Source organism: Platalea leucorodia, assembly GCF_965183815.1.
Source record: "Platalea leucorodia genome assembly, chromosome: 2".
NCBI lineage: Eukaryota > Metazoa > Chordata > Aves > Pelecaniformes > Threskiornithidae > Platalea > Platalea leucorodia.
The window spans coordinates 31,514,721-31,542,673 of NC_138824.1; the positions used below are offsets into that span (position 1 = coordinate 31,514,721).

Sequence of the window (27,953 nt, forward strand, 5' to 3'; positions counted from 1 at the left end):
TATTCCAAATACCACCATTTTGGAGGAGGCTGAAGAAAAAGGACACAAAACTGGCTAAATACAGTGAAGAATATGGTAAATCAGGGTACAAAGTGCACCTTATTGCTGTTTGAGAGTGGGCTCTGAAGTACAATGTAAGTCTTCCTTAAATTGTATTTTTTTATCGCAGTATCTAGTTGTTTAATTTCCATTCTGAAGCCAGGCTGGGCCAAAAGGTACAATTAGCTATAAAAATCAGCATGGAGCAGAATGTGTAATCTCTGATATAAGGCTGAAAATGATACTGAAATACAACAGAAGTCAGAGAATATCAGCCATATTATGGAAGATGAACTATAAATAAGAGCATATCTAATTATTTCAAGAGAAAGATGCTGGATGGAATCTTTAATCAACTTTCTTAATAGGGAAGTGAGAGCTCTGCTGTTTTGTATGGCAAGCTATTTTAATACTGCTGTGTTTAAAATTGTGTGATTACAGTTACCAATAGCAATAAGATGTAGCTCCAGAGGGGAGTCCTAGTGGTTGCAAAAGTTTTTTCTCTTTTATTTCTCCAACATTTTTGTTCTCTGAAGCCTCAAGTCTATATTGTCTATCCTACCATTTGGTTTTGCTTTTCAGCTGGATTTTCAATGTATGCCTACACGGGACTTCCTATGGAACTGAAAAGAAAACATTTCAGCATTCGGAGTAATTCCGGTATGTTTTTCTACATCACGCTAGTGGCAAAAATACACTCGACAAAAGATTGTGCTCCCTCAACTTCTGGCATGGACAGCTGAGGAATATAAAGCCTGATGGTAACAAAGGGTGATAATTCCCTATTTTTCACTATTTATCTCACCGGTTTTGGACTTAGCAATGGATATTCTTTGTGATGAGGAGAGCTCGCTGAACCCAACTGCAAACTCTTTAATACAAATAAACCATGAGAGAAGACTCTACAGAAATGTTTACGGAGCTGGAGAGATTAATATATCACATCTCTTTAATTTGACTGTGGACTCTGAAAACCTAACCAATCTTTCAAGTGAAAATAACATGAGTCCACCGTGCTACTCTTCCCTGATTCAGCTTTCACAGAAAAACTGGCCAGCTTTGCTGACAGTGATAGTGATTGTTTTAACCATTGCTGGAAATATTCTTGTCATCATGGCTGTATCACTGGAGAAAAAACTACAGAATGCCACCAACTATTTTCTAATGTCACTTGCAATAGCTGATATGCTGCTGGGTTTCCTGGTCATGCCTGTGTCAATGTTAACCATACTGTACGGTGAGTATTAGCTATGTAAACTACTGCATGTATTGAGGAGCTTTAAACATTGCATGCACATGTTGTTGTTGTTGTTATTTCATTCTCTTACCACAAAAAATTGTAAACACTCCACACAAGTTGAAATATATGTAATTGGTGAATGGATGTAAGAATAGGTGAAGTACTTGAATCTTTTCCTACCTTGTATTTCTAATTACAGGCATTTTAAACACAGTCCAGAACATCAGTTTATTACTCAGTTGCTGGAGGAATTGTCTCAAAGTGTATATGAAGATGCTTCTTTCTCTCTGTTTCCCAGGTTTTTTTTCCTAGCTCATAAATGTCAATATTCCTAATGAGAACGTAGGGTCCTGCCAGTTACTTTGCCCTGCAAATATGCACAGAAACACTAATGACTACCTTTAGATTCAAAGTATGCAACCCCTTCACTTTTTTTAATGAAATAATACAAATGTAAATAATTCTCTCTCACCAATACCCTGTTTAGACATCTACTTACCAGCAAATGCTGGAAAAAATATTGTGGGAGTTAAAAAATGGATGGGAATTAATTCTACTTAATTTTTAGTAACATTTACAAAGGCAAAGCTATGATTTCTTAAGATAAGTTATTTAAGAATTAAGTGAATAATGACTCACAGTTCATACCCTTGTAGATGATTAATAGCAGATCTTTCTTCTCATTTTCACCAAAATCACTCGCAGCACAGCTCACGTAGGAAAAAGCAGCAGCCTATGTGTTCAGTACCAATATTGTCAGGCTGTTATAATCCCAATCCCTAAACTTCAAGAAATGAGTTTCCCAGTGCTACAACTGAATTGCTACAGTTCAAGGAGAAGCCAGGCAACGTCAGGAGGAAAGTGAGGTTGTTTGCAAAGATTTCTATTGCTTCACCGTTTTGGCACTACAGGTCTAAGCATGAGCCTGTGACTTAAGAGAGATTTCATCCAGAAAACTGGAAGTTTATTTCCCAGTTTCAGTATTTCTACACAGATTGCTCTCAGTAGCATTTGCAAGCTGTATTTGGCAGCAGTGATGGTGTAACGTTGTGATTTATTGTCTTAGTGGTGCAATTACCTTTGGTGGGAGAAACAGCGTAAAAGAGAGCCGCAGGAGCAGAAATTGTCCGATGTGTGAGATTAGCAAAACCTTTTTAAATCCTGCGTGATTCCCTGAGACATGCAACAGGGACTCCTGCTGGCCGGGCTCTGCTGCCGAGGAAAGTGGCGCCTGAAATCCACGGGTCAGAACTGATTTGGAGGTCGGGACATGGGATTTCCTGCACACAGCGAAGCCAAAACCCTCGTTGCGGGGGGAAGGCAGCGTCGCCGTCCTTTGCAATCGCCGGCGCGGAGGAGTAGCAGTGCACCTAAAGCCATAGGGGATGGAGTGTGCTGGCTTTGCCTCCTCTCTCCCTGCTTTTTCCCTTGCAAGGTCAAGAAGGGGAGGCCTTTGCAGGGTAACTTGGGGTGAAAAATCATCTGGTGGTGCATGCAGGTACCAGAAGAGCCGTCTCAGCATGGTGCACTGTCAGTCTCCAGGACAACCAGTGATGGTGCAGAGGGAAACCTCCCCTTACACAGAGCATTTGCTTGGCCTCAGCTGCCCAGAGAAAGGCCAGGATGCAGCCAGCATCAGCCACATCACCTGTGTTGACAGCCCTGAGCTCAAACTGGGGGCCTTTGCACCCACCTCAGTCTGCCAGGATACCTCCAAGGCTGTGGAACAAGAGTGCTCCACCACCCGCCCCGCAGCCCCTTGAAGGGGGATTGTGACTGTGTTGCTCAAAAGAGAGACAATTTCCTTTTTGAGAGCTTTACGGCTACTATGGGCAATTGCCATTCGGGTGCCTGGCCACACCAGCCATGTTCCTGCCCCAGCCTGCTTTGGGCCAGGCAGGCTTCTCCATTCACCCAGCAGCACCAGCCTCTGCTGGAAAAAAAGATACCCAGCAAGTCCTGCCAAGGTGGATGTGCCCACAGAGCAGAAATCTCACACAGTTGAACAGCAGCACCGGTTCCCACCCAAAACCACATAGGGTGCTGGAAGCCTGTTGCTCCTGCCTCGGAGGTTCGTCCCACGCCGTGGGGTGACAGTAACAGCGTGGAGCAGCTGTCAGGATTATTGGCAGATGGAAGGAGCAGGCATTTCAGAGGGCTCCTGTCCAGCCCGGTGCTGACCCCAGACATGGCTTCGGCTGATGTGCTTCTGACAAGGCAGGACGGTGCACAGGGCCTCCTCAGCAGCTGCCCATGCCTACAGACTCTGCTCTCTTCTTTCCTTACAGCACTTCCTTAGCCTGTCACTCAAAACAGTTTTCCCATACCTCCTGTTACCAACAAGCAGCAGCCCAGGCATCCTGGACAGCTTGGCTTGTTTGCCTCCTCACCTGAAAGGCCTTGTGAGAAAACATTTCTCCTCTCCTGGATGCTGTTATCTGGCTCCATCAGGAAGGAAATCTTATCTTATCCTAGGGGCTACCTGCCCTCCCTCTCAGCCTCTCAACCCGAAAATATATAGATGCACAAGCATCACTTGCCTGTTCCTTGGATGGGACTCCCTCATATGAGCTTCTGGACCTCGTGAGCTCTCAGGGACCACACGAAATCCTGGACCTTGTAAAAGTTTCCCTGCCTACCCAATCTTTAAATTGCAGCCATGTTTTGTTTTGTTTTGTTTTGTTTTGTTTCCCCTTGGATATGTCAAGAGGTGAATTGGACAGTGGCCAGAGCATAGCACAAGCCCTGCACCATGTGCCACATAAAATGTCCCAAGGCCTGCCTGGAGGATGTTATCTACACTTTTCCTAACTCTTATTGCATCCACAGTTGGCTCCCCTCATGTACCTTTGCCTTTCTTGGCTGCGTAGTCTCCAAGGTAGTTTATCTGATGGATGCTGTTTTATCCCTGTCCCATCCAGGTTTAGAGCAAGGACAAGAGGTCTAGAAGGATATGACAAATGTTTTCCCAAAGGCTACTGAAGCAGGAGAACAGATTCATGTTGTCAAGTGTAAAAATACTTTATCATTTTTCCCTGTGTAAACTGGCCTGGCCTGACAGAGAGATGTTGCTGGGAAGACATGCTCCTGAAAGCCAGCCCTCATGTAACACACTCCAGAAACCAGGTTCCCCATTGGAAGACCAGAAAACAAGAAAAAACGTATCTATAAATGCTGTATGGCTTGTCAGGCTCAGCTCATATTACAGCAGCCCAAGAGCACGAAGAAATAGGTCTCAGTGCTTACTGAGACTACATTTAATTAGGCACAGACGTAGCTCCTCTGCCTCTCCCTCTGTTCCTGCTGTTGCAAATCTTGTGCTGTATCTACAAAGGAGACAGGCATCCCCCAAATCACTAGTGTGTTCTCACAATACCAGCTTTGGCATTGTCCCGTGCCGCACTGTCATGGGCAGCTCGGGTAATACGCTCTAAATTAAATCACTACAAGATAAGGACATGGCTAACTACAAAACTCGCTCCAAGGAGAGTTATTGGTGGTTCCCTGCAGGACTAGAAGGGCCTTTGAATGGGGGTCCTGCAGGGCTCTGCTTAGCCTGAGCCTGCTCAGTACTGTTCCTAACAACTTGGACAGTATATAGAGTGTGAGCTTACACAGCTTCCCAAAAGCACCAAGCTGGGAGAGGCTACAAGCACTCAGAGGGACAGGATCAGAATCATCAACAATCATCTGGACCCCTGAAGAGAAAGTCTGAAATGAACAAATAACATTCAGTGAGGATAAACGCAAAGATATCCACTTAGGAAAAAGAGAGCAAGCCAACTACTGCTGGGGAAATTTGTCCAGGCTTCAGGAATGCTGAACACGATCTGGCTGTCAAAATGGATCTTAAGCTAAGCATGTGTCACTAGCATGATATTTTTGTACAAAAGACACTCTTCATTCCAGGCTGTGTAAGTAAGAACATTCCCTGCAAGACCCAATCTTGTATTTCACTTAGCAGTCGGGAGGCCTTTGCAAGAGTACCGAGTCCTGTTTTGGTCACTGAACGATAAGCAAGATGTGGATAAATTAAATAGATTCCACGGCAGAGAAACAAGGGGCACAAAAGTTTTAAAAGCATCATCTGTAAGCAAAAGATAAAGGAATTGGCTTTGCTTAGTCTGGAAGAGAAAAAGAAAAAACTAGGCAAGACACGATAGCCATCTTCCAATAGCTTCCAGAAAGGACAGCAATCAATTATTCTTCATGGCTAGTGGAAAGAACAAGGAGGAAGGGAAGGCTTAATTTGCAGCAAAGAAGATGTAGGTTGGATATTGGTAAACACTAATGCATTTGCTTTGGATTGCTCTCTCTGGAGGAGCCTATCAATATTCATTGATACAGGGAATATCCTTATTTAAGTATGTGGTAAGTACCTAAAGACAGGTGAGATAAATATCACTGGTATGCAACAAAATACATTTCTTTCTTCAGCTGCCACTAAATCTAAAGTTTCAGTTTTAGAATTTAGGCGGCTTTGCTATCAGCAGGTGTTCATAATGCAGTAATTACGTGGATAAAAGGTCTTCAAACAAAATTGAGAACTTGCAGGTTTACAATGACAAAATTGCTTCTTTTTCCATAGATTTGCTGCCAGAAATGGTTAATTATAATGTCAAGCATTAGCATTATGCAAATAGAATTAAAAAGAAAAAACATACGCTGCTTGTAGCCTGGGAAAGAAGCAGAGCTAATCCCAAAAGCTGCAGAGTTAGAAGGTTGCAAACAAATAAAAAAGGTTTCTTAAAACAGTGTCAGGCAGCTTCTATTGAAGGTGTCACTTACTACCAGCTTCTAGTAGAAGGGTATATGTACTAAGACATATGTGTCACAACAAAAGATGTGAGTATGTCACATTCTTAGCTGACGTCAACTTTCTCTTGTGCAGGATACACGTGGCCTCTACCTACAAAGCTCTGTGCCATTTGGATCTACTTGGATGTGCTTTTCTCCACTGCCTCCATCATGCACCTCTGTGCCATCTCACTGGATCGCTATATTGCCATTCGAAACCCCATCCATCACAGCCGGTTTAACTCAAGAACTAAGGCTTTTGCAAAAATAATTGCTGTTTGGACCATATCAGTTGGTAAGTGAGGCAATATTTCAGCATGTAATTGCAGATTTCTAGCCTTTGAGAGGATTTGACATATATATTGCATTCTAAAACTGTATTCCCTGCCTGCAATATTTTGCTTGCCACAGTTTAAGAAGTGCTGTAACGTAGTAATTATGCAATGGAAATCAACGACAACGGGAAATGGAGGAGAACTGAGCAGCACTGAAAGAATATACATCAGTGATACGACTACTGGGTTCAAGTTTGTTTTAAAGTTGTGTTTATTTCCCATATTGATTATCCATCATTACCTTAACATCTGAAAAGAAAAAATTATCTCAACTGAAAAAAAGATTTCCCTGTTTTATGTAAGTCAGTTGTTCCCAAATTTGTATTAGGGTAATTTGCTTAGAGATGTTTCTTATGGGCAGATCTTTTCTGCCTTTCTTGGTGCATAGGATAGGGTATTTATGGATCGTATTTAGGAGGCATTAGATACTCTGTGTACACCGTACATGAGAGAAGTTTCCCCACAGTACACTTCAGAGTTGCAGCCTAAAATAGGTGTCCCGAGTGACTCCCTCGATGAATCTCTCTTTGCACTGATAAAACCCAGAGGCTCAAAACTAGGCACAGGAGTGCCACTCTTGCATTCCTGTGGTGGCAGCACCCTCAGAGCAGAGCAGTTTCATGGCAAGGGAGGTGGAAAGAGCTTGGTGTCTGATGCCATCAGGGATTTCCTCACACACCTGGGGCAATGGTTCTCAAATGTGTTGAAAGCACAGTTCCCTTTCAGCTCATCTGGTTTTGTAGACCCCCGGAGCACTGGCAGCTCATGTATTCAGTAGGAAAAATTCACTCTCTTGCCCTGGAGGCGATGAGTGTTGCCAGCAATCAAAGGTAATTAGCCACTTCCCTGGCTAATTTAAATTATTGCAAGTGGTAGCTGTAATCCATTACCATTCTTCCAAGGGGAAGGAAAGAAGATGATGCCTAACGCTGCTGCCTGCCTGCCACTCTGAATCACCTCCTGGCCTCCCACTTGATCTTGGCCCGGAATCTGAGAAAAAGCAGTCTAGGATATTTATGGCTTGAATTAGCTGTATCTTCTGCAGCGCAGCAAGAAGTAGTGGGAGCCCTCCCTCAACAGGAGGACAGATCTGCATCCTCCAAGACCTTTCGAGGTTCAACAGCATCATGTGTGGCTCTGAGGTGTGTTCAGCTGATCAGATGTAGATGTCTAGCACAGGCTGGGTGAACTCCACCCTAAAAATACCTAGCTCTCAACTATAAAGAAAGCCCAGAGCAACTCAGATGTAGATGTCTTCATTTAGATGAGATGAACCATACCTTATATCTCTACAGTCACTTTTTTAATTGATCCAGTAGAAAACATATTACTTAATCTGTCCAGTTTTTCCAATCTTGGATACTGCTAAGTGCAGTATTTTCAGTGCATTCTCCATATAACATAAAAAAGTCAAGCATTCCTTTAATTTTTACTTACTGTGTTTGTCTGCATTTGTGTGTGGTGCCTGTGCTTAGTGTGTGTGAAATGACTGTTCTTTGCTTTTTAAACACTAATAAATTCACAGAATGATCAGAATGACTATTCCAGGGACAAATCAGTGGTCCATGCTGCTCAGCATCTTTCCTCAGACAGTGGCTCACTATTAAAATGAATCCAGAAAAAATATTATTTAAGCCGTATTAGTTAGAACATGGTTTATGTCCTCTAGCAGGAGGGGTTAGTTCTTTGATATCTTGACATTTAATTTCAAAAGTTAGGACTATTTTTTGCAGTAATAACTGATAATAACTTGCACATTGTAAAAACACCTTTTCTGCTCTCTAGAGAACTTTCTTTTAATCATGATCAGATGAGACACAGATGTTATTTGTTATTACTATGGCAAGTGATAGCAACACGGTCCCTATTTATAGAACTGAAAACTTTATTTTATTGGAAAGCAATCAAGTGTGTCATGAGTGAAGAGGACAGAGTTCTGCTTTACTGCAGCTGGATAAAGACACATGTAAGGGAATGGTGGATGTTAGGAAAATAAGTGGGCTGATAGGGTAAACTCCATCTCATTCACACATCACCTGTCATCAAGAGTGAGCAGCTTAAATAGATATAAATGAATGCAGGCAAGCCCACTGAGGTGTGCAGGAATGAAGTGGTGCTGAGCTGGTTTGCTAGTCCTGTGGAAGCAAGGGGCATAGCAGACGAGCTGAAGCAAAACGGGTTGGTTCCCAGCCTGGCAACTGTGTCATGAATGAGCTCTGGCAAATGTGATGTGCTCCAGAGGACAGACAGGGAAACAAACACACAGCAAGCTATAAAGAAGCTGCTGAGCTAGTCACTGCCAGCCTGGACTGAGTTTGCACCATGGCATATTGCTATACTAATAGAATAAAGAAAAATGCCGGTATTATAAGAAACCTTGATAGATCCCAGATCACCCACGCAACTTGCTGTCAATCGGTCGTTGACCCTGTCCTCCTGATCTGCCACGATCCAACTCAGAATAGATAGGAAATGGTTTCTGAGGAATGAGGTGCTTTCTATATCATTTACTAATAGGAAATGGTTTCTGAACAAAGAGGTGCTCTATCTATCATTTACCAGTCTACAGGCTCTCTGTGCTACTTAGAGTGGCAGGGCTATACATTATTTAACTCTGCATTTTCACATAGCTATAGCTGGCACAGGCAGAGCTGGTGTTGGGCACACCATGCTCTCCACAGTGCACGATGTGGTTGCCATCTCACTGACAAATTTGGAGAGGTGGGAGTTTCTCAAGGTTTTGCCCTCCAGCCTCAGTTAGATATCTTTTGGCTTCCCCTTGCTCCCGCAGTTTGCGGCTGAGCTGGTGCCCTGTGAATTTACATGATGTATGAGACAGAGGGTAAAGAGCAAGGGAAAGAAATGAAAGACATCACGTTGCCCTGTGTAGAGGCTCATTTTACCAGGGGAAGAGGGGGGAACCTGCTGATCAGAGACCCTCAATAACTCCCTCACTGTCAAAATCCTTAGTCCGTCCTCTCGCATAGGTCTTTTTAATGATTGCTTTACCAAGCTGAGACCCAATCTATTCAGTCCCTGTTTGTGTGGCAGTATCCCATGCCTAGGTCATGTTTGTACCCTTCTCTGAATCTTTTCTAGTGCTTCTGCATCCTCTTGGAGACATAGGTGGCCAGACCACAATATTCAAGACATGGACACACCATGAATTCCTGTGGTGTAGTAGCGTTTTCTGCCTTGTTCCCAATTCCCACCTTAATACGTCCTGCCTTTCTTTTAGTCTTCAGGACCATCTCTGCACACTGAGCTCAGTGGCTCCAAATCATGGAATCACAGAATGGTTTCAGTGGAAGGAACCTTTAAAGATCATCTAGTCATCTAGACATCTATCACTAGATCAGGCTGCTCAAAGCCCCGTCCAACCTGACCTTGAACACTTCCAATGATGGGGCATCCACAACTTCTCTGGGCAACCTGTGCCAGTGTCTCACCACCCTCATCATAAAAAAAAAGTCTTCCTTATGTCCAATCTAAATCTACCTTCTTTCAGTTTAAAGCCATTACCCCTTGTTCTGTCACTACAGGACTTTGTAAAAAGTCTTTCTCTGTCTTTCTGATAAGCCTTCTCTATACATTGAAAGGATGTAATAAGGTCTCCTTGGAGCCTTCTCTTCTCCAGGCTAAACCCTAGCTCTTTCAGTCTTTCTTCATAGGAGAGGTGTTCCAGCCCTCTGACCATTTTCATGGCCCTCCTCTCTTTCCTGAATGATGACAAACATATCTAGATAGGATTCCCCCCCAACTAATGTACAACTCTTTACTTCTTAGCACTGAATTTTGTCTGCTACTTTGCTGTCCATTAGCTGAGATTTATAAGGACCTTCTGCAATTCTCTGCAGCCAACAGCTGCGTGTCACCAGCACCTTTACTCAGTTCCAGTGTGCATGCAGGCAGGTCATGGATCGGCTGAGCAGCACTGATGAACACAGAGGGCTATTGGACGCTACCTTCTACCACCCTCACTGTGGAAACAAACCATTTAATCCTACATCTTGTTTTCTGTCTTTCAATCTATCTTTTTTCTACAAGAGGACCTTTGTTCTTCTGCCATTAGAGTTTAATTTCTTCAACAGCTGTTGACAAAACAGTGTTGTCAGAGCATTCTGGAAATCCAGGAACATTATATGAGCTGGATCACCCTTATCCACCTGCTCACTGATTCCTGCAAATGCTTCTAGCTGATTTGTGGGGCATGCAGAAGTTCTCCTACTGCTTTCCAATCTACCCACGTCTCTTTCATTATGACTTCTAATTTACCTAAGTAATAACACTTTCATTCACTAAATTTGTAATTTTCCTTTTATTCACTAAATTCATAAACTCATTCAGTGAGTTTGATCCAAAGACCAGTCAATCAGTGGTCTTCCTTCCATTGGCTTCAGTGATATATGAAGTATTTAAAAAACAGGATAAAAAAGGACAGATAATTTGATTTACTTGTCTTCTGAAATCTTGACTTTCTTAGATTAAAAAAAAAAAAAAAAATTGTACTAACATTTGTTTTTGCATTTAGTGGAAGAAGAGCATTTAGCCAGCAGCCTTTCTTTCACTAGACCATGTAATGCCACAGGCAATTGGTTTAAAATGGATTCTAATTACTGTAACAGATTCTAATCGTGTCTTTAATTCTTAAATCATCCAGTACCCAGAGTGGCTAGATAATTAGATTATTTGTAGCTGTTGAAGGCAAAAGCCCATTAAATCCTGAAAATTATTCCATTTGTTTTAAAGCAGAGGTCATTACTGAGAACAGGTGTGAAAAGCCCAAGCATTTCCCCTTCCTAGAAAAATTAGAGTTGAATTTTGAACAGCATTTAATTGGAATCTATAGAATTGTAAATAGAGCCTATGCTGAAAAATACAGGTGAAGCACCTTTGAGTCTTAAGTGGGCCTAAGAAACGTATTACTCTGCAAGAGGCCAAAAATGCATCATTCTCCCCTTTAAAAATCCTTGAAAGGGCCACATAAAAGAATTACAGTCACGAATGTTAAGCCCTTATATATATATCATTCCTCAGTCCTTATTTCTTTCTATTCCTCTGTTAATAGTCTAAGTAATGTGAAGTTTGATGAAGCCCAAATCCTCTTAGTTGAGTTTTCTCTTCTCTTATCATTTCTCACTCAGCCTACACATCTGTTCATTGCCTTCAGGCAGTCTCTGCTCTCCCCAGTCACTGACAACTTAGATTTATTCAGTACTTTTCATGCAGAAAAGAAGTCCAAAGTGGAGCTGGATGAAGCTGGTGGAATATCTCCCACCGCATAACTCTCTTAAAATTTTGCCATTGCTTTTGAGGCTTCAAAAATACAGAGACACTGTAGCATGTGAAGCAACAGTCTCCAAAGTGCAGAGTGCAAAAAGTTACCTCCAGGTGTAGGAAACAAGCCCAGTGCAGCTGAGGCCTCTGACTCATAATTTGGCAGTGGGAAGGTTTAGGCTGACATAGAGGCTGATACCCCCTTCTCAGGCAGCCTGCAATTTCTCTGCGTGACTTCTTGCTGTCCCACGGAGTACGAAGGGCCAGGGAAGGAGCTGCGATTTGGAGAGTACAACTATCAGTGTCTCTGGATTGTAGTTTGTTGACAGCTTTGGCCTCCTCCAGCTCATTCCTCCTTCTGCCAAGGACAGCCTTCATTTGAAAGTCCCTTTGCTGTTTTCAAAAGGCACAAATAGCCAACGCGCTGCAGGTTGGGAATCCCTGTTCCGGATCCACCACATCCTCCATTTCTTCCAGATGACATACTTATAATTTGCCAGTTCATTCAAGTCTAATTTAGGGATGGCTGGGCATAGGAAAAGACCACTTGTTATAACATGGAATATACTGCCAAAATACATAAAATTACAAATAATTACACACAGCACTGTACTCCGACAATATAGATTTAAAATTGAGCACCTAAATTTGGAAGTGCTTGAGCTAAACTTGAAATATCTGCCACACTGCTCTCTTTACCATATAGTCATTCACTTTGCTTCCATTTCTTCTTTTGAAAACTTGGCTTTGCATTCTTAGTAGTATTTATAATCATTTCCTTAGTTAACATTTCTTTTTTTTTATTGTCATACTATATTGGGTTAGCGTGGCAAGGTTTTGGTAGCAGGGGGGCTACAGGGGTGGCTTCTGTGAGAAGCTGCTAGAAGCTTCCCCTGTGTCCAAGAGAGCCAATGCCAGCCGGCTCCAAGACGAACCCGCCGCTGGCCAATGCTGAGCCCATCAGTGATGGTGGTAGCACCTCTGGGGTAACATATTTAAGAAGGGTTATAAGCTGCGCAGAACAATAGCCTGAAGAGGGGGGTGAGAATCTGTGAGAGGAGCAACTCTGTTTGCTCTTTCCAGCTGGAGGATCTCAAGGGCAAACATTATAGTTTTTGTGTTTGGGCAATCCCCTGGGACCTTTCCCATTTGTGGATGTAGATGCCACCATAAAAATAAAATGCCATAAAGATGGTGTCAAAAATTGTAACACAACATATAGAGAAATTTGCATTAACTCTAATGAAGGGCCATGGCACAAAATTTCATAAATTAAGTACTCGAGCTTCATCACCATCTCATAGAAATAGGATCTTCATTGTATTATTTTATAGAGACACAATGTATGAGGCTCTGTAGTCAGCAACAGTTATGCCAGTAGAAAGTTCATTGTCATACTAATGACCCCACCAGCAGTGACAACTAATGAGTAAATGAGCACTTCATGCGTACCTACCTGTCCGAGGGAAGTTAACACTCGATGCTGTGATGCACATTTCTGAGTTGGCTAGCATGTACATTCTGGTTATGACACATTACTTACGACGGTTCTGAGAAAGAGACATAAATATTGTATTTAATTTTATCATTGATGTAAATTATTCCCGTATTTCCCATGTAACAGAATCCTTTGCTTCATTTGTCCTTCCCAGAAGAGTGAACACATCTCATCCACCAGACCAACAGCTTACTACACATATCTCCCTCTCATAACTCTGAAGGTTAAAAAAGCTTGCATTTGGAACTTGTATACGCTTTCTTCATTATTTAACAAGGAGGTGTTACCATCCTTATACTTTTCTTTACGAAAAAATGCTCAAAGGAATGGCAATGATTGAACTGCTTTCTAAATTCTCCGAATTTGGAAACACAGAGATAAAGGAACAACATTAAAATCCATAGGGCCACATTTCCAAACCAGAGACATTGAGCAACCTGGCATACATCTGGACGAGGAAGAATACATTACACCAGTACATATGTATTGTCAAATGAAGTATAATTATTATGTATACATTTACCATTTTCATTATGTAATTACCTGATTATCAGGAGGAGATGACAGTTTTTGGTTATGAAAAAGGCACACACCCATTCTGTGAGCTCCTCTTTTACAAGAAACATTCTGCTTTACAAGTGAAAAAAGGAACAAGGAGTGGTCACAACATCACTGATGTGTGGCTTTTCTTTCTGCTTTGGTTTTATTTTTAAGGGCAAGTTTTAAACGATAGAGCTGTATTTTTAATAGCAGACCTATGTGGAAAGAACATGGTTAGTCAAGGCACTGATGACAGAATTTGTTCATTGTCTTTTTTTATTTAAAAAAATTTGTCTTTGCTTTGAAGACCATAGGGACCATGTTCTCCTTCCCCTTGATGCTACCAGGAAAAAAGCATTAAGTTCAGTTGGACCAGGCTGGTCCCATTATCAGGTTTCCTTGAATGAATAAGTTCCTGGTTGGCAATATGACCTATAATCAGTCAGTCTCTCTTTGTTAGGATACTTCAGAGTAAATGGAATGTTTTAAGAAAAAAGGCAGTAACAGCATAGTGCCTATTATAAGTTATTCTTCCTTCTCTGAAAGGCTCTATTTTTTTAGCCAGTCGTGTACTCAGCACAGTGTGCAATACATACAAGAATCCAGAATGGATTCCCCATCCAGAAGGGGAAGGATGAGTCCAGGTCCCACCACAGGATATCCTTTTCTGCAGAAAGTGCTATGTGAGATGTTGCAAAATGCAGAAAGGACATGTTCACAGGTCTGCTCTCATCTTTTTCTGGTAGATCTCTACAACAGTATATGCTCAAAAGGGGATCCTATATTGACCAAGAAATTACTTGAGCATCTGTAATTGGAGGAACTGGGATTTCTGCATAGCAGAAGCCACATGCAATATAAATGAGCAGAAAAGAAGGCACAAGGAATCACGTTGAGATTTATCAACTCTGTCATCTGTACACTATAATTGCATTTAATCGCCTTATAAATTAAAATTAGTGTTGTTAAAGTAGCACTGTATTGCAAAAAAGAAAATATGAAGAACAAAGATATTTTCAGTCATTTTAAAATTATACAGAGCAATTTCACAGCTTCTTTTATGTATTTTAAATAATTAAATTTGATTTAAGCCAGATTTTGCATTTTATAATGTTAAGAAAGAGAAATATATCACACAATTCTGCTTTAAAATGAAATCCTTACATTTACCCCAATTAGCAGGAACATTGCAAACTATCGCACACTCAGGCTGCAATTAACTTTCCCCATGCATTTCCTGGCACATGCTATTGGCACCATTTCTAAGCAGGACCCCAGCTAATAAATATCAGGGGTTCTGTCAGAGCTGAGACAACATATTCCTAATTACCTACAATAAATTTAGAAATACCTGTCAGCTGATTTTTCCAATGATGTCCTCCAGAGTCATTGATGGAAAACAGCCTGTCAAACTCCTATGATGTCCTGAAAGCAGGCTGAGGCATCATGATAAAGGCTTTCTTTTCTGGCTGATCAAAATTGGAGCTCAGTATTTCACAGTATTCAGACCTGCATTTATGTTGCAAGCAAATTACACCCACTGGGAAGACTTGTTTCCTTTTGGCAGAACATAACCCTCATTATGACTTTGTATTTGATCTGAGTTTTGAAATGTCAAATTGACCGCTATTGCTAGGATCATAGGCTGAGCTGAACTGTGAGTATCCCGAGATAAATACCATGTGGTTTTAGGTCTCAGGTGCCCTGAGTGAGCAGCATAACTTCCTCCTTACAAGCGTAAAAGTGCCCAAAAGTTTTAGGTTGAATGATCCCAGGGTAAAACAAGCCTCGCCTTGCATATCACTGCAGGACATGAGGAGGTCCCTCCAGCATGCAGAGTAGCCACTTCTTATTGCAAGGGTAGTTCACGTATTTATTTTTCATTTTCAGGGTGGTTTGTGATATTTAGCAGAAAGATAAGTCTAGGGATAATGCTATAGCACCTACATAGCAACCTGTAGGTGGGAAACACAGGCAGATATGATCTATCACTTTTTCATCTGCTCTTTAACCTTGTCATCTTCTAAATGTGACCAGGACACTGACCGATTCGACAAAAGAGCAGTTCAGTCAGGGTGAAGGGCATTATCCACTGGGTGGGCAGTGAAGCATGAAGCACAGGATCCCGAATCTTGATGTTCAGACCAGTCTCTAAGCTGCTTCTCATCCTATTTTTCCTTCCAAATTATCCATCGCATCAGGACATCTACAACAATAACTATCCAGCCGTTGGTGCAGTCTCCTTGTATATCCAGTAAGAAGCTGACCATCTGCTTAATCAGCAGCCTCTGCAAGCAACCACAAAAGGAGACACGGAGAGACAAGACAAAGATTTGGATTAAAGTGGGACCCTGAGGTCTAGAAAATCCAGAAGAATTACAGTGTTGGTTGTCTGTGCCCTTCAGGCTCAGTGCAAAATTGTTGCTAAAAAACACCCACATTAAATAACTTATCTGGTAGTTACATTCAGTCTCCTGTTAAACTACACAACGAGGTCAAGCAGCATGCTGCAGAAACATTAGAGAGATACCAACAGAAATCTCTATGCAGCTCAATGGAAGATTAAGGCAGAGTTAAGTAAATTAGCAGCATTCGACAAATCATAGAAAGTAATAATTAAAAGCCCAGAAGTGTAAAAACTGGGATAGTAAAGGATCTTTTCACTTAGACCGCTCCAGGAACCATCACATTAGTTGCTTATGATAGTGAAATATCTAAAATCTTGCCATAACTTCTATCTTACTGCTACTATATATATATATATTTAAGCATTCTGTGTACGTAGAATGTACAGCTTATAATAAGTTAGCCCTGAGGAGCCTTCAAGAGCTTCATAGCTAAAAAGGCAGACTGATAACGTGTGATCTGGAAAGATCCTGATACAAATGTATGGTATTTCTTTCTTTCTCAAAGCACAATTATCCCCAAATCAAAGTGAGCATTGCAAAGCCGTCTGACATGGAATACAAAAAGGTCCTGTGCTAAACAGGAGGGATATCACAAGTGGCTGGAGCTGATCCCACTTAGAGGCTCTTTTCTTTTTCAGATTAACATATTTACCTAAGCCAGTGACAACTGTAAATTTGTAACTTCTTTGAGTAGGAATTAAATCATTGCTGCAGGGAACTTGAAAACACCAATGCAATTTAAACAACATTAACTGAGTACACAGAAAAGAAAAAGGGTGTTTGACCTGCTCTGCTGCATTTTGCTGAGCCACAGAAGCAGCAGGTTTGTCCATCCAGGAGCTTTAAATGAGTAGCACCTCATCCCTCTGCACAGAGCTAGGCTGGAGACCTGTGGCACCTCTTGCAATTTTTCAAACTAAATATTCAGCTCTTTATCATAAGATCAGTCACTTCTAATCACTTCTAATCACCAAGATGAAGTGGTTACACAGCCTGTGTCCCTGGAGGAGAACATTAAGCCCAGCTCCCTCCTGACTCCCAGATGACAGCAGGGCTGTAGCTGCCATCTGGTTACCTCGGACTTCGGCTCTGCTCAGGCAGCATCACCCAGGCAAGCCGCTTCCTCAGCCTCCGGTCCAGGCTTAGCCAGACACCGCCTTACTCTCTACACTTTCCAGACTCGGGGATAGTGACCAGTCTCAGTCTCACCAAGATGGTGACCAGTCTCAATCTCACCCAAGGCCAGACTGCAAATAAATTGGTATTGTAAATAGTAATGCAATTAAATTACAGGGTGGGAGGTCTTAAAAGCCTTTTATTGTTACATTAGAAACCTCCCCCCACCCCTAGATTTTTGCAGCTGTGGTTTGATTTCCTCGAGGCACTGTGCAGTGCGACACACCATCCTCTCTCCCTCCTGGCGGGCCTTCCCTGATGGGAGGCAGGGATTAACGTGCAAGTAGACGTGCAGAGCAAGCTGGAGTCCACATAGAAGGGCTGGCACATAGGGCCATGTGCCCTGTCAACCTCACTTGAAATACAATGCCACCATCCCAGCTGGGAGTGCTGGGATAGAGACCAGGACGTGGTGTGGAGGCAGAGGGCTCCTCCCAGGAGTCTTCACCAGACCCAAATGAAAATATACATGTTATTGACAAACTACAGGGCTACAAAACTTGCAGAAACCTCTGCTGCTACCCTATACCCTTTCTACCCTATGCACCTGAGAGCTGGCAGGATATCTCCTTTGAGATAACAGATACAGCAGCACTGATGCATTGCCAAACTGCAGGCTAAAGGTTTCACAGCACTGGCCTTTTTGGTCTTCAGGGGATTGCCAATGTTTGTAACAAACTACACACACAGTTATCAAAACGAGGCTGATGTAAGTAGTGATGACTTCAGAGCATGAAAACACAGCTTGTAATTCAGTTATTTAGAAAAGCTGGCAATCTTCATTGAGCAGGTGTGTGTGCGCATGCAGATGGGTGTGTGGCCACGTGAAATTAGTGCTTATTTTCAGCCCTGCTTCTTTTAATGTGACATGTTGTGGTATCCACATGCTTCCGAGCCGAGGAGGATATAGAGTACCCATGCCTTTTCACTCCTCGTCATATTTCATACTCTCAGATTTTAAAATGCACCTGAGGTTGCAGGCAGGTCTCCCTGACTTTCCCTTCTTCAGGTACTTCCCAGTGAGAACAGCTGGCCTGAGGGAGGGCTAATGAGAAAGAGGAGCCTCTTGCCAGACGCAAATCTAACCTAGCCCAGCTCCCAGCAGAAGAAAGTTATGACATCCATACAGATGGCCTGTATGGAGTGGGGTTTGCCCTTCTCTCAGTGCTCCTTCAGCCTTGCCACTCTGACGCTAGTTGTCCATGCAGTCTCAGCATCATCTGGGAACCACAGGACCAAGCAGGGCAAAGGAGGAGCAATTTCATCTTGGATGTGACGTGGCAATGTGGTGCCAAAACACTGCTGAGACACTTCCATAAACATTTCTTTGTCCCGTCTCTAAGGATGGGTTAAGTTTTCACCTGGAGAACACAGGGATGGTGCTTTCTCAGATGAACAAGTTTGTTGTACATGGCACAATGGCATGCTCCTTACTGGAGATCCGATTGAGTGGGTTCCTCTGGATCAGTAAAGAGGAAAAGGATTTTTAGGCTATATCTCTGTTATTGACTTTTACCCTCCTGGACATCCTGGAGCTAAACAGCTGTGTCTGGCCTTCTGCTGCAAAAGCAAGCCCAGTTACTTTCTTGCCTCCCTCTTCTTCTCTGTAGATGTATTTATAATGACTTGTATTCTTGACACAGTAATCTACAAAAGGCAAATAAATTTACTTCTCATCTAAAAGTTGACACACTTACCGAGTCTAGGGCTGGGGTCTTTTGACATCTTTCTCCAGTCTTAACATCACTACAATATTCAGAATCAGACTGTGAAATCTAACCAAGCACAGTAAAAGGGAGATTCATTGAATCCATGGGAGACCTGTGGAAGAATCTAGCATATGGTACATGTTATTTTGTCCTTTAGCCATATTGTGCAAAAATTTATTTACTGGGCTGTTTGGTATTTCTTGCTTATTTAGGGAAAGTTCTGTGCCTCGGTAGATATAAATGTTATAGTAAACAACCAGCTGGAATTCAAGTATATGTGTCATCTAAAATGAAAATTTCTGCATAAAGTCTTTCAATTTTCTGAGCTTTCCACTGATCAAGAACAAACTCTTTCTATTTCTCTCTCTCTCTCTTTTTCTCTTCTTTACACTATTTCTATTGGACTAGATGACCTTTAAAGGTCCCTTCCATCCCCAAGCATTCTATTTGCTGGCCCTAGAGGTTTTACCTGCAGGTTACCCGTATTGCAAGTCACCGGTGTGCTAACTCCAAGCAGAAGTACTTTTACTCTACAAAGACAGAAGCACTGCAGAGCTTCAGCTAAAATGCGGCAACTTGCAGTCAAGGACCAAAGAGGTCATTACCTGGGAATAAACACAAGCACATTGGGAAATAACTAAAAAAATGTAATATTCAAATGTATACCAAGACTAGCTTTGGGACGTGTGACTGCCTCCCTGCTTATGAAAGACCAGACCAGGCAGAACAGCTTTCTCCAGCAATTTCTCAGCCCTTGGAGGCCTCCCTTCTGCACGCTGCAGTTGGCAGAAGGTGAAGGCAGCCTGTGCAGACAGACCTGTGCTGGCACTAAACTAAGAGGGTTTGGCTGCAATAGCAAGATTCTTTATTTCAGCTTGTTCAGTTGAAACCACTGGGGTCTGTTCACCATTGCTCCTTGCTGCATACATGAACGGCATAATCTGAAATCCCCAGTCCCTAAACCCTTTTCCAAAATAAATTTCTTCAGGACATTTATAAATCTTTCTTTCTTTGTAGCTATTTGATAAGTGTAGACTTCTATATGCCTCTGTTGGTTCCTTTAGTGACTGGGTAATCATATTACACAGAGGGATACCAACTTCTCTTGACTTGAGACAGCTGTGAGAAGCCAATAAGCACCTTGGCAAAAGCCTCTGCCCAAACTAAAGATAATGTCACTAGTTGAAAAGCAAAGACTGTATCGGTGGAGAGGCTCCACTGAAAATTGCTATGCAAAAGCTTGTGCCTTCCTCAGATACTCAGGACTGGAAAATCCAACAAGGAAACAAGAACGACCAGACATGAAGGACACAGAACTGCTGTAAACAAGTCCTGCAGCACAGCTAAGAAAGGGGATTTGAGGTGTGGATAGGCAGGAATAGCACTTAAAGCCGAGAGCAAAGAAACTGCTTCCTGCTGCCAGATTCTTGCTGCCTCCAGGAAACAGAGCTGCATGCACATTTTGTAAGGGAACAGGATTACACCAAGGCAGTAAGAGACTCCATCGGCTATTTCCTCTCATAACTCAGTCCACCCTGGGTTTCTAATCAGTTGGGTCAACAAGGGGCAACTGTCCTTCATTTCTTGCTCTGTCCTCCCTGTAATGCTCCTCTAATTCTATTTAATTTATTATTACGGTCCTACAAATTAATTTGGAGACACACATCTCTGTTCTTGTAAGAAATAGGCTTCAGGACTGAGGACATATATGAGAAATATATCAGGAAGACACTGAGACTTTTCTGATTTTGTTTTTCTAAAGTGGAATAGACAATTTACAGCATTCTATTATTATAAATTATCATTTACAATAATTTTTTTCACATGAAGAGAACTGAATATTTCTCCTACTAGGCTAAATAATATGTTTCCTTAGAGATTTTCTGAGCTGCCAAGAACAAAGCCATTTCAAAATTTATAGAATAATCCAAGTATTACCTGTCACCCCCTGTGTGAAGTTAAATATAATGTAGTTTTCCTTTCAGTTGTATTAAATAGAACATGTCTGACCAAATAAAGTGTTCCAAGGGAAAGATACAGAAAACTAGGTCTGTATGTGCCCTCCAATAAAAAACTAAATTTGGTCTACAGATAGTGATAAGGAAAATGCCTGGACCCTGGATGCTCTGACTTCAGCCCTGTGAGGATGGTGCTTCTGGGATGCAGAAAGGAGATGATGCTCCACCAGCACTGTGACTCACTTAGCTCTTGAGGAAATCCATCTGAAAGCAAATATTAGGTGGGGATTTGTGAGAGAAAGCTCCTCACCCACTCCTGCCCCCACCAACACGCGTATCTGCTGCCAAGGAAGAGGTCCATGCTTGTCTCACGTGTGAGGAGATTCTAGCCTAGGACTTTGGGGACACTGCCACGCTGACTAGAAAAGGCAGAAGTTTTTTAACATTCATGCTAACTAGATGCAGCCTCAGATGGTGATTCCCAAACCACTCAGAACTTTTCAATGTCCCCTGTCTCTAGGTGGAAATTTCTGCTTCTGCACTGCCACCCAGCAGCAAACTGCACAACCTTGCTGCTGGCAATGTGGCTGGCACTATTTGGGTAGCAACGAAATTGTAACATGAAAGGTTTGTCACGACTGGAAACGAGTCAGGTGGGAAATAACAATTTCAGGTGCATGCAGAAGTCAGCTAAGTGTTTGCAGGTCTGGAGAAACGATAGCTCCCCTAACAGTGAGTGCCACATGCCAAGCAGAGACACGGAGCCAGACTGAGCAGCTCTTTTGCGGATGTTTAAGTGAAAGCACATAAGTTGCTAAACTCCAGCTCCTGATATAAGCCCCAGACACATTTGCATCCTTGATACTCAGAGGAGCACATGGTCCACAGTCCCCCCCCAAGTGGGTCACTGTGGTTTGTGTTCCTAGAGCAGGCAAACATCCACACAGGCACCATGGTAGCCCAAAGGAATAAATATTATTTTGTGTGGTTATTTCAGTCCAAAATATTGAAAGTAATGTAATGGCTGTGTTGCACCAAAGCAATTTTTATACAACAGAAAACCGAGGGTATGCGTTGTATGCCTTGGGAGGCAGCATGTGAGTATACATGGATGGCTGTTTGTTGTTTTACTGTGTAGATGTACCAAAGGAGGACATTCTCCAAGTACAGAAAGGCATCAGATACCAGGCATGGGCTTTTCTAAAGAAATCAGACAATATTGCCACACTGAGCTGCTTTAAGGAGAGATTGGCCTTCTCCAAGCAGCAATCCCTTCAGAGGTCCTCAGTGTCACAGCCCATCTCTGTGCAGTGGCTCATGATCTGGCCCATAACCTGAGTATCTCTGAATCAATGTGACTGCTAAACCTTGAGCTGGGGAGGCTTTTTTCTTTTTCATGCGAAGGTGAATAAAGGTGCCAAATTGTACTGAGAAACTATAATGACATTTCTAAAAGGTAATTCCTATCCATTGGACATTTATTAAGGCACATAGTAATGCTCATTTGTATTCAAATCAATTGAAATAGATATATGTGAGGTGAAAGCATGTGACTGACAGTTTCTGGTTGAAGGAGACTTCACGGAAGGAACCTTGACTTTATCATTCACTCTCCCCTCCTTCTCTTCATCCTAAGTAGCCCAAGCGTGCCACCCTGCAGGGCATATTTTAAATTTTAGCTTTGAGTCATTGATAGTCTCAGCAGCTCAAGGCAGCTGCAAACCCAGTTTACCCGTCCAGTTAAAGTGGTTTTATGGCTGCTGTATACATCTGAAGATTTGCAAGCCAGCAATGTGTACCACTAAATCAACCGTTGTCAGTTTTATCAGGCTTTCTGAGAGAACAAGAAGGATGCTATTGCTTTACTTCTTAACCTTTGGTGTTTTCAAGAGCCTTTTGTCATTCCGAAGTTGTGCCCAAATGCTTGAGGTTTAATGCAGGATTTATTACTCATCTTTATTGTTTGGATTCTGTTTTGCAGTTTATTAAAGTCCATGGAGTTTGAAACAGCCACCTGTGTACAAATCAGCTATATAAATAAACCACCTTCTACCAGAGGAACATAATATTTAGGGTTTCTCTGCAAGGGAAAATGTTCTGATGTAAGGGAGAATGTCAACTGGAAACGCAGTGGCTAATATACCTCCAGTACTTGAACAGATGCTCCCATTCTGTGCTGAGCGCTTCCTCGTGCCTCAGCTTAGTTTGATTTGGAAGCAGAGTAAGATAAACCATAAAAAAGCACTCAGGGGATATCAAGACTTTTTCCATACTGTCCTTGAGCTAGTGGGAGCCAGGGACATGGAACGGGCAGGGTGTGGAAGAGCTGATCTGTTACAGCCCTGCCAGGTAGTTTCCTCCAGATCTAGGGTTTGCACATGGTCCATTTCCCAAATACCTGCTCATCCCGACCTGGTAGCTCTGCGTGATCCTTTCTTGTGAAGCTGATTTTCTTCTCTTGACATTTGAATACACAGGCACAGCCTGTGTCTTCTTAAACATCCACAGTCACCAAGAGCAGGGAGCTGGAAAGCAAGGACAATAAAACCAGGAAGAAATTATACATCTGAATCATCGGGGAGAAATAGATCGGTCAGCTTCAATCTTTAAAGAATGAGTTCAGTCAGCTGCAATAATGCTAATACAGCTTAGACTGGGACTTTTCGTTACGTGCCTACAGGGCAAGCTTGATTTTGACCAAACCCGAGTGATGTGTGGGTGACATTCTTGGTCATGTGTGACGCTTCCTAAAAATCCCATAAAATAGTGGACGTGGGTTGCACATGGAAGCTCCTTTATTTACAGTTTAAATATGACTGCCTTTGAATTTGGTCCCTGTGTCCTCACTGGGACTTGCCATCCTCATGCTACAGAAGCCAGAAGCTACCTGTCGAAGAGGGACAAACTCTGTTCCTTTGGGGAGGGGAGCAATAAGTTTAGTCCCTGTAGAGATATGAAAGAGCAAATTGGGCTGGAAGTTAATTTACTCCATGCAGGAATGCCACAAGATCATTTGTAGGATCCCCTGCATCAGCTGAACCAGGGTGTACACAAAAACCAGGTTACAGCTGTTAATGTTCCCTGCTACCAAAGCGTGGCACCTCTGGTATTTTCAAACTGTATACAGGCCAGTCACCCGTGGCTGTAGGGGGAAGATGCCTTGAACGGTCATTCAGAAAAACTTACATGACTCCTACAGCTCTGCTGTGAACAGCACTTTTGCACTTGTTAAAGGAATGACAAAGAAATGTGGATACTCAGCTACAAGCTGAAGCTCATTTCCATTTTTTAAAGCCAGAAATCTGTATTTAGATGCCAGTCTCCAGAAGCTGCTAACAAGAAAATAAAGCAGGTGGGGAATTGCTGCCCTTGTATTTCGGGTGAGGAGTTGTAACTGACTTTGGCCTTTTACTTTAAAAAGCTTGCAATTACGCTAAAATTTTCCTCTTTCTAGTGCTGCTGCCTCTCCTCCCATGCCTCCTGATGCAGCCGAACCATAAGGTCTGTAGTAATGAAAGGCATCTTTTTACTCTGTCAATACCATTGTTTATTTTATCTTTGCAGCTCACACTAGGTCTTTGAATGAAATGAAAAAACAGCCCTGCTGTTATCAGTACAGGGCAGAACCGGACGGGAAACTTGTGGTATTGCTCTGACTAGTGTCGCGTCTTCATACAGCTGAAGCGTAAACCTGGGAGGTGCTGGGTGCCTTCAGTATCTCTTTAAGTCTTCCGAAAAAGAAAAGAAACTTCAAAGCATTCCCCATTTCCCTGGAGGTGCTCAGCACCCCAGATCACTTAGCCGTGGCTGGGTAATGTGGCTCCTGCAGGTGACCTCTCCCTCTGTGCCGTCAGTCGGACTGACTCGGACCTTCTTAGGCAGCAGCTTTCCTGCAGCCACTGGAGGTTTCCAGCAGCTCAACCCAGGAGCTGCCACAGGCTGCATGAGTTTGCATCTCACCCACGGGCTTCTCATAGCCCAAGTTCAGGCATTTAGGGCTTGTGCAGCAGAAACAGAAAGGGCAATACCGCAGGCTCTCCACCAGCTTCTGCCCTGGGCAGATAAGAACAGCACTTTTGTAAATTGGCCCAAGGCATTGCCATGACTCAGTTCAAAGCTGTTGCAGATAAAATAAGCTACAGTGTTGTTAGAAAAATAAAGAGAGCAGCGGTGTTAGAAAAATGAAGAGCTTTGTAGAAGCTCCAGAACCACCAAAAGAATGGAACATTTGAAGAGAATAATAGTCTAATATTATTATTATCATTATTACTGTTGTTATTGTAGTTTCGTACTGTGCCTGGACTCCACAGCCTCCCTCTAGGACAGGAGCTGTTATGCTGGGCACTGGAAATGTGTGAATTGAAGAGACAGCCTGTGCTTTTAAAGGGCTCCCAGTCTAAGCACCAGAGCGGGAAGAAGGGAAAGGAAGGGAGGCAGAGGAAGGTACAGTGCTGATGTTAAGAGGATGAGTTTCAGGACTCAGCTGTGAACCAGTAAGGACATTCTTGGGCACACAAGGGACAAAGTAGGGCACAGCATCATCCTCACATCATAAGAAATTCTTCTCTAATTAATTTTTTCTTCCTCAGAAGCCAAATACAGCATCTGGGATTTCTGTTCAAAGATGCAAAGGGGACTGAAGCTCCTAGATTATGCTAACTTTCCACAGGAGCCAGACTCCTAGCTGCTTTTATCCAAACAGGACTGCATTATCGCTCCCTGCTTCACAGCTCCACTTTTGCTGTCTTCACAGCACATCATCCCTTTGGCTGTCTGAATGTTGCCTCTCTTGGAGAGACAGCATCCATTTGGGGGGAGGGGAGGAGACAAATATTGGAAAAAAAACCCAAACCAACAACCAAAGAAACAGCAGCTGTTTGATTTTGCTCAGACACAAGCAGCATTTGCAGAAGTCCCTGAGGAAATGGCTGAGTGGGCTTGAGTCAGACAGCGCAGTCCAAGGAGAATGGACTTCATCACCTGGCTTTGCCGTTCATGACGGGGCAAAAACGCAGCACACGCTCCAGGGGAAGACGAAGTCTGCATGGCTGCCATTGCCGTGGGGCTCTGCATTGAGAGGGCAGCCTGTAGCAGCTGGCAATACCATGAAGGGACATTTGCAGTCCTGCAGGGTGAACCATATCTCAGGCTGCCTCATATCAGTGTCTCTCAGTGCTTAATTTTTCCCCATCGTTCCTCTGGCCTTTGCCATGAAGTTTTTTTAGCTTTTAGACTGTGTGGGCTGTATGGATATTACAGGGAGGAAAGAAAAAGACCCAATGAAAGATTACTCTCAGGCCTATGATAAAAATTTATCTTTCCTCCTAAAATCAGTATTTCACAGCCTAGTCAGAAACCAGTACCCAGAACACTTTTAATCCTCTTATGAAAAACAGCCCAAGACCACTCTTAACCCACCCCAGAAAAAAAAAGAGATGGTATCGTCTTGATTATAGTTGATAAAAGCCTTTGCCAAGGTGGCTGGAACCAAGGAGCAAGTCTGGAGATCATTACAGGAGGCCCAAGATCCAAGAATATAAGGAGTGATCCAAGAATATAAGGAGATAAGGAATTATGCTTTTGTTGCTACCAGGTGTCATGGGACAGTTGGATAGAAGCAAATGTATTCTACCTGTGGCTGCGGTTTCTTTGAAGGACAGAGGGAGTTCAGATTAGAGCAACTGCAAAATTCCATGTAACAAACGCCAGTGCTGCTCTTCCCCTGTCCTTCTTTGCTGGCACCCTGTAAAGGTGGTGGCAGCACAAACGCCAGAGCCTGGCAGACCACAACTTAGGTCCTGAGATTCAACATCGGCAAGACCAACATTTCACACAGCATCTTTTCTTAGTAAAATGTCACAAGAACAGGACTATCAGCACGCTGCTACTGAAACATGAGATGCAATATTTTTCCTTCCCCTGTGTAAATTCAGTTTGCTTTGGGATGTCTATCAATTGTGGCTCTATCTGTTAGTGTTCATTTGTGTCCTATAACCATTTATTCTTCGAAAAATGATCTGTGTATAGCTAAGAGTGTTTTGTTTATTTTTTTTTCTTGGAGATTGGACATGGTGTTTTTTATTATTGTGTTTAACTTCTTTCTCTAATCCACCATCAGGTATCTCCATGCCTATACCTGTCTTCGGACTACAAGATGACTCCAAAGTGTTTAATAAATGCAGCTGCTCACTTGTGGATGAGAATTTTGTCCTAGTAGGCTCTTTTGTGGCATTCTTCATCCCTCTAACCATCATGGTGGTCACCTACTTTTTAACGATCAAGTCGCTGCAGAAGGAAGCTATGCTATGTGTGAATGACATTGGTCCAAAGACCAAGTTTGCTTCATTTAGCTTCCTCCCTCAGAGTTCCCTGTCCTCAGAGAAACTCTTTCAGCGCTCTTTGAACAGAGACGTGGGGACTTCTGGGAGGAGAACCATGCAATCCATCAGCAATGAGCAGAAGGCTTCCAAGGTCCTTGGCATTGTCTTCTTTCTGTTTGTTGTGATGTGGTGCCCGTTTTTCATCACCAATGTGATGGCTGTAATTTGCAAGGAGTCATGCAATCAAGAAGTCATTGGAGGACTACTTAACGTATTTGTTTGGATTGGCTACCTTTCTTCGGCTGTCAACCCACTCGTATATACGTTGTTCAATAAAACCTACCGCTCAGCTTTCTCTCGTTACATTCAGTGTCGCTACAAGGAGGAGAAGAAACCTTTCCAGCTGATTTTAGTGAACACTATCCCAGCACTTGCGTATAATTCCAGCCAGCTCCAGCTAGCACAAATGAAGAGTTTGAAAAAAGAGGCAAAAATGATGGCTAAGGATTATTCGACGGTCACGATAGGAATACACCATTTGGATGGTACCTCCAAGGGAAGTATCAGCCCAGCGAACGAAAAGGTTAGCGGTGTGTGATGGTCGGCAGCTGCCATGACAACCACCGTGCGTACGCTGAAAATGTCACCTGGCTGTG

The 27,953-nt window shown here is 42.8% G+C and overlaps 1 protein-coding gene across 1 annotated transcript; it reads left to right on the top strand.

Moving 5' to 3' along the window:
- Window positions 1-27,953, top strand: HTR2A (5-hydroxytryptamine receptor 2A). The gene is made up of 4 exons (XM_082304902.1): window positions 1-134; window positions 622-1,276; window positions 6,171-6,371; window positions 27,096-27,953. Exons 2-4 carry the CDS (start codon window positions 862-864, stop codon window positions 27,893-27,895), a joined length of 1,416 nt encoding a protein of 471 aa, XP_082161028.1. The 5' UTR covers window positions 1-134; window positions 622-861; the 3' UTR covers window positions 27,896-27,953.

Coding starts and splice junctions, on each gene's coding strand:
- HTR2A (XM_082304902.1), top strand. CDS start 862: ATGGATATTCTTTGTGATGAGGAGAGCTCGCTGAACCCAACTGCAAAC. Junction 1,277..6,170: donor AATGTTAACCATACTGTACG/GTGAGTATTAGC, acceptor TCTCTTGTGCAG/GATACACGTGGCCTCTACCT. Junction 6,372..27,095: donor TGTTTGGACCATATCAGTTG/GTAAGTGAGGCA, acceptor ATCCACCATCAG/GTATCTCCATGCCTATACCT.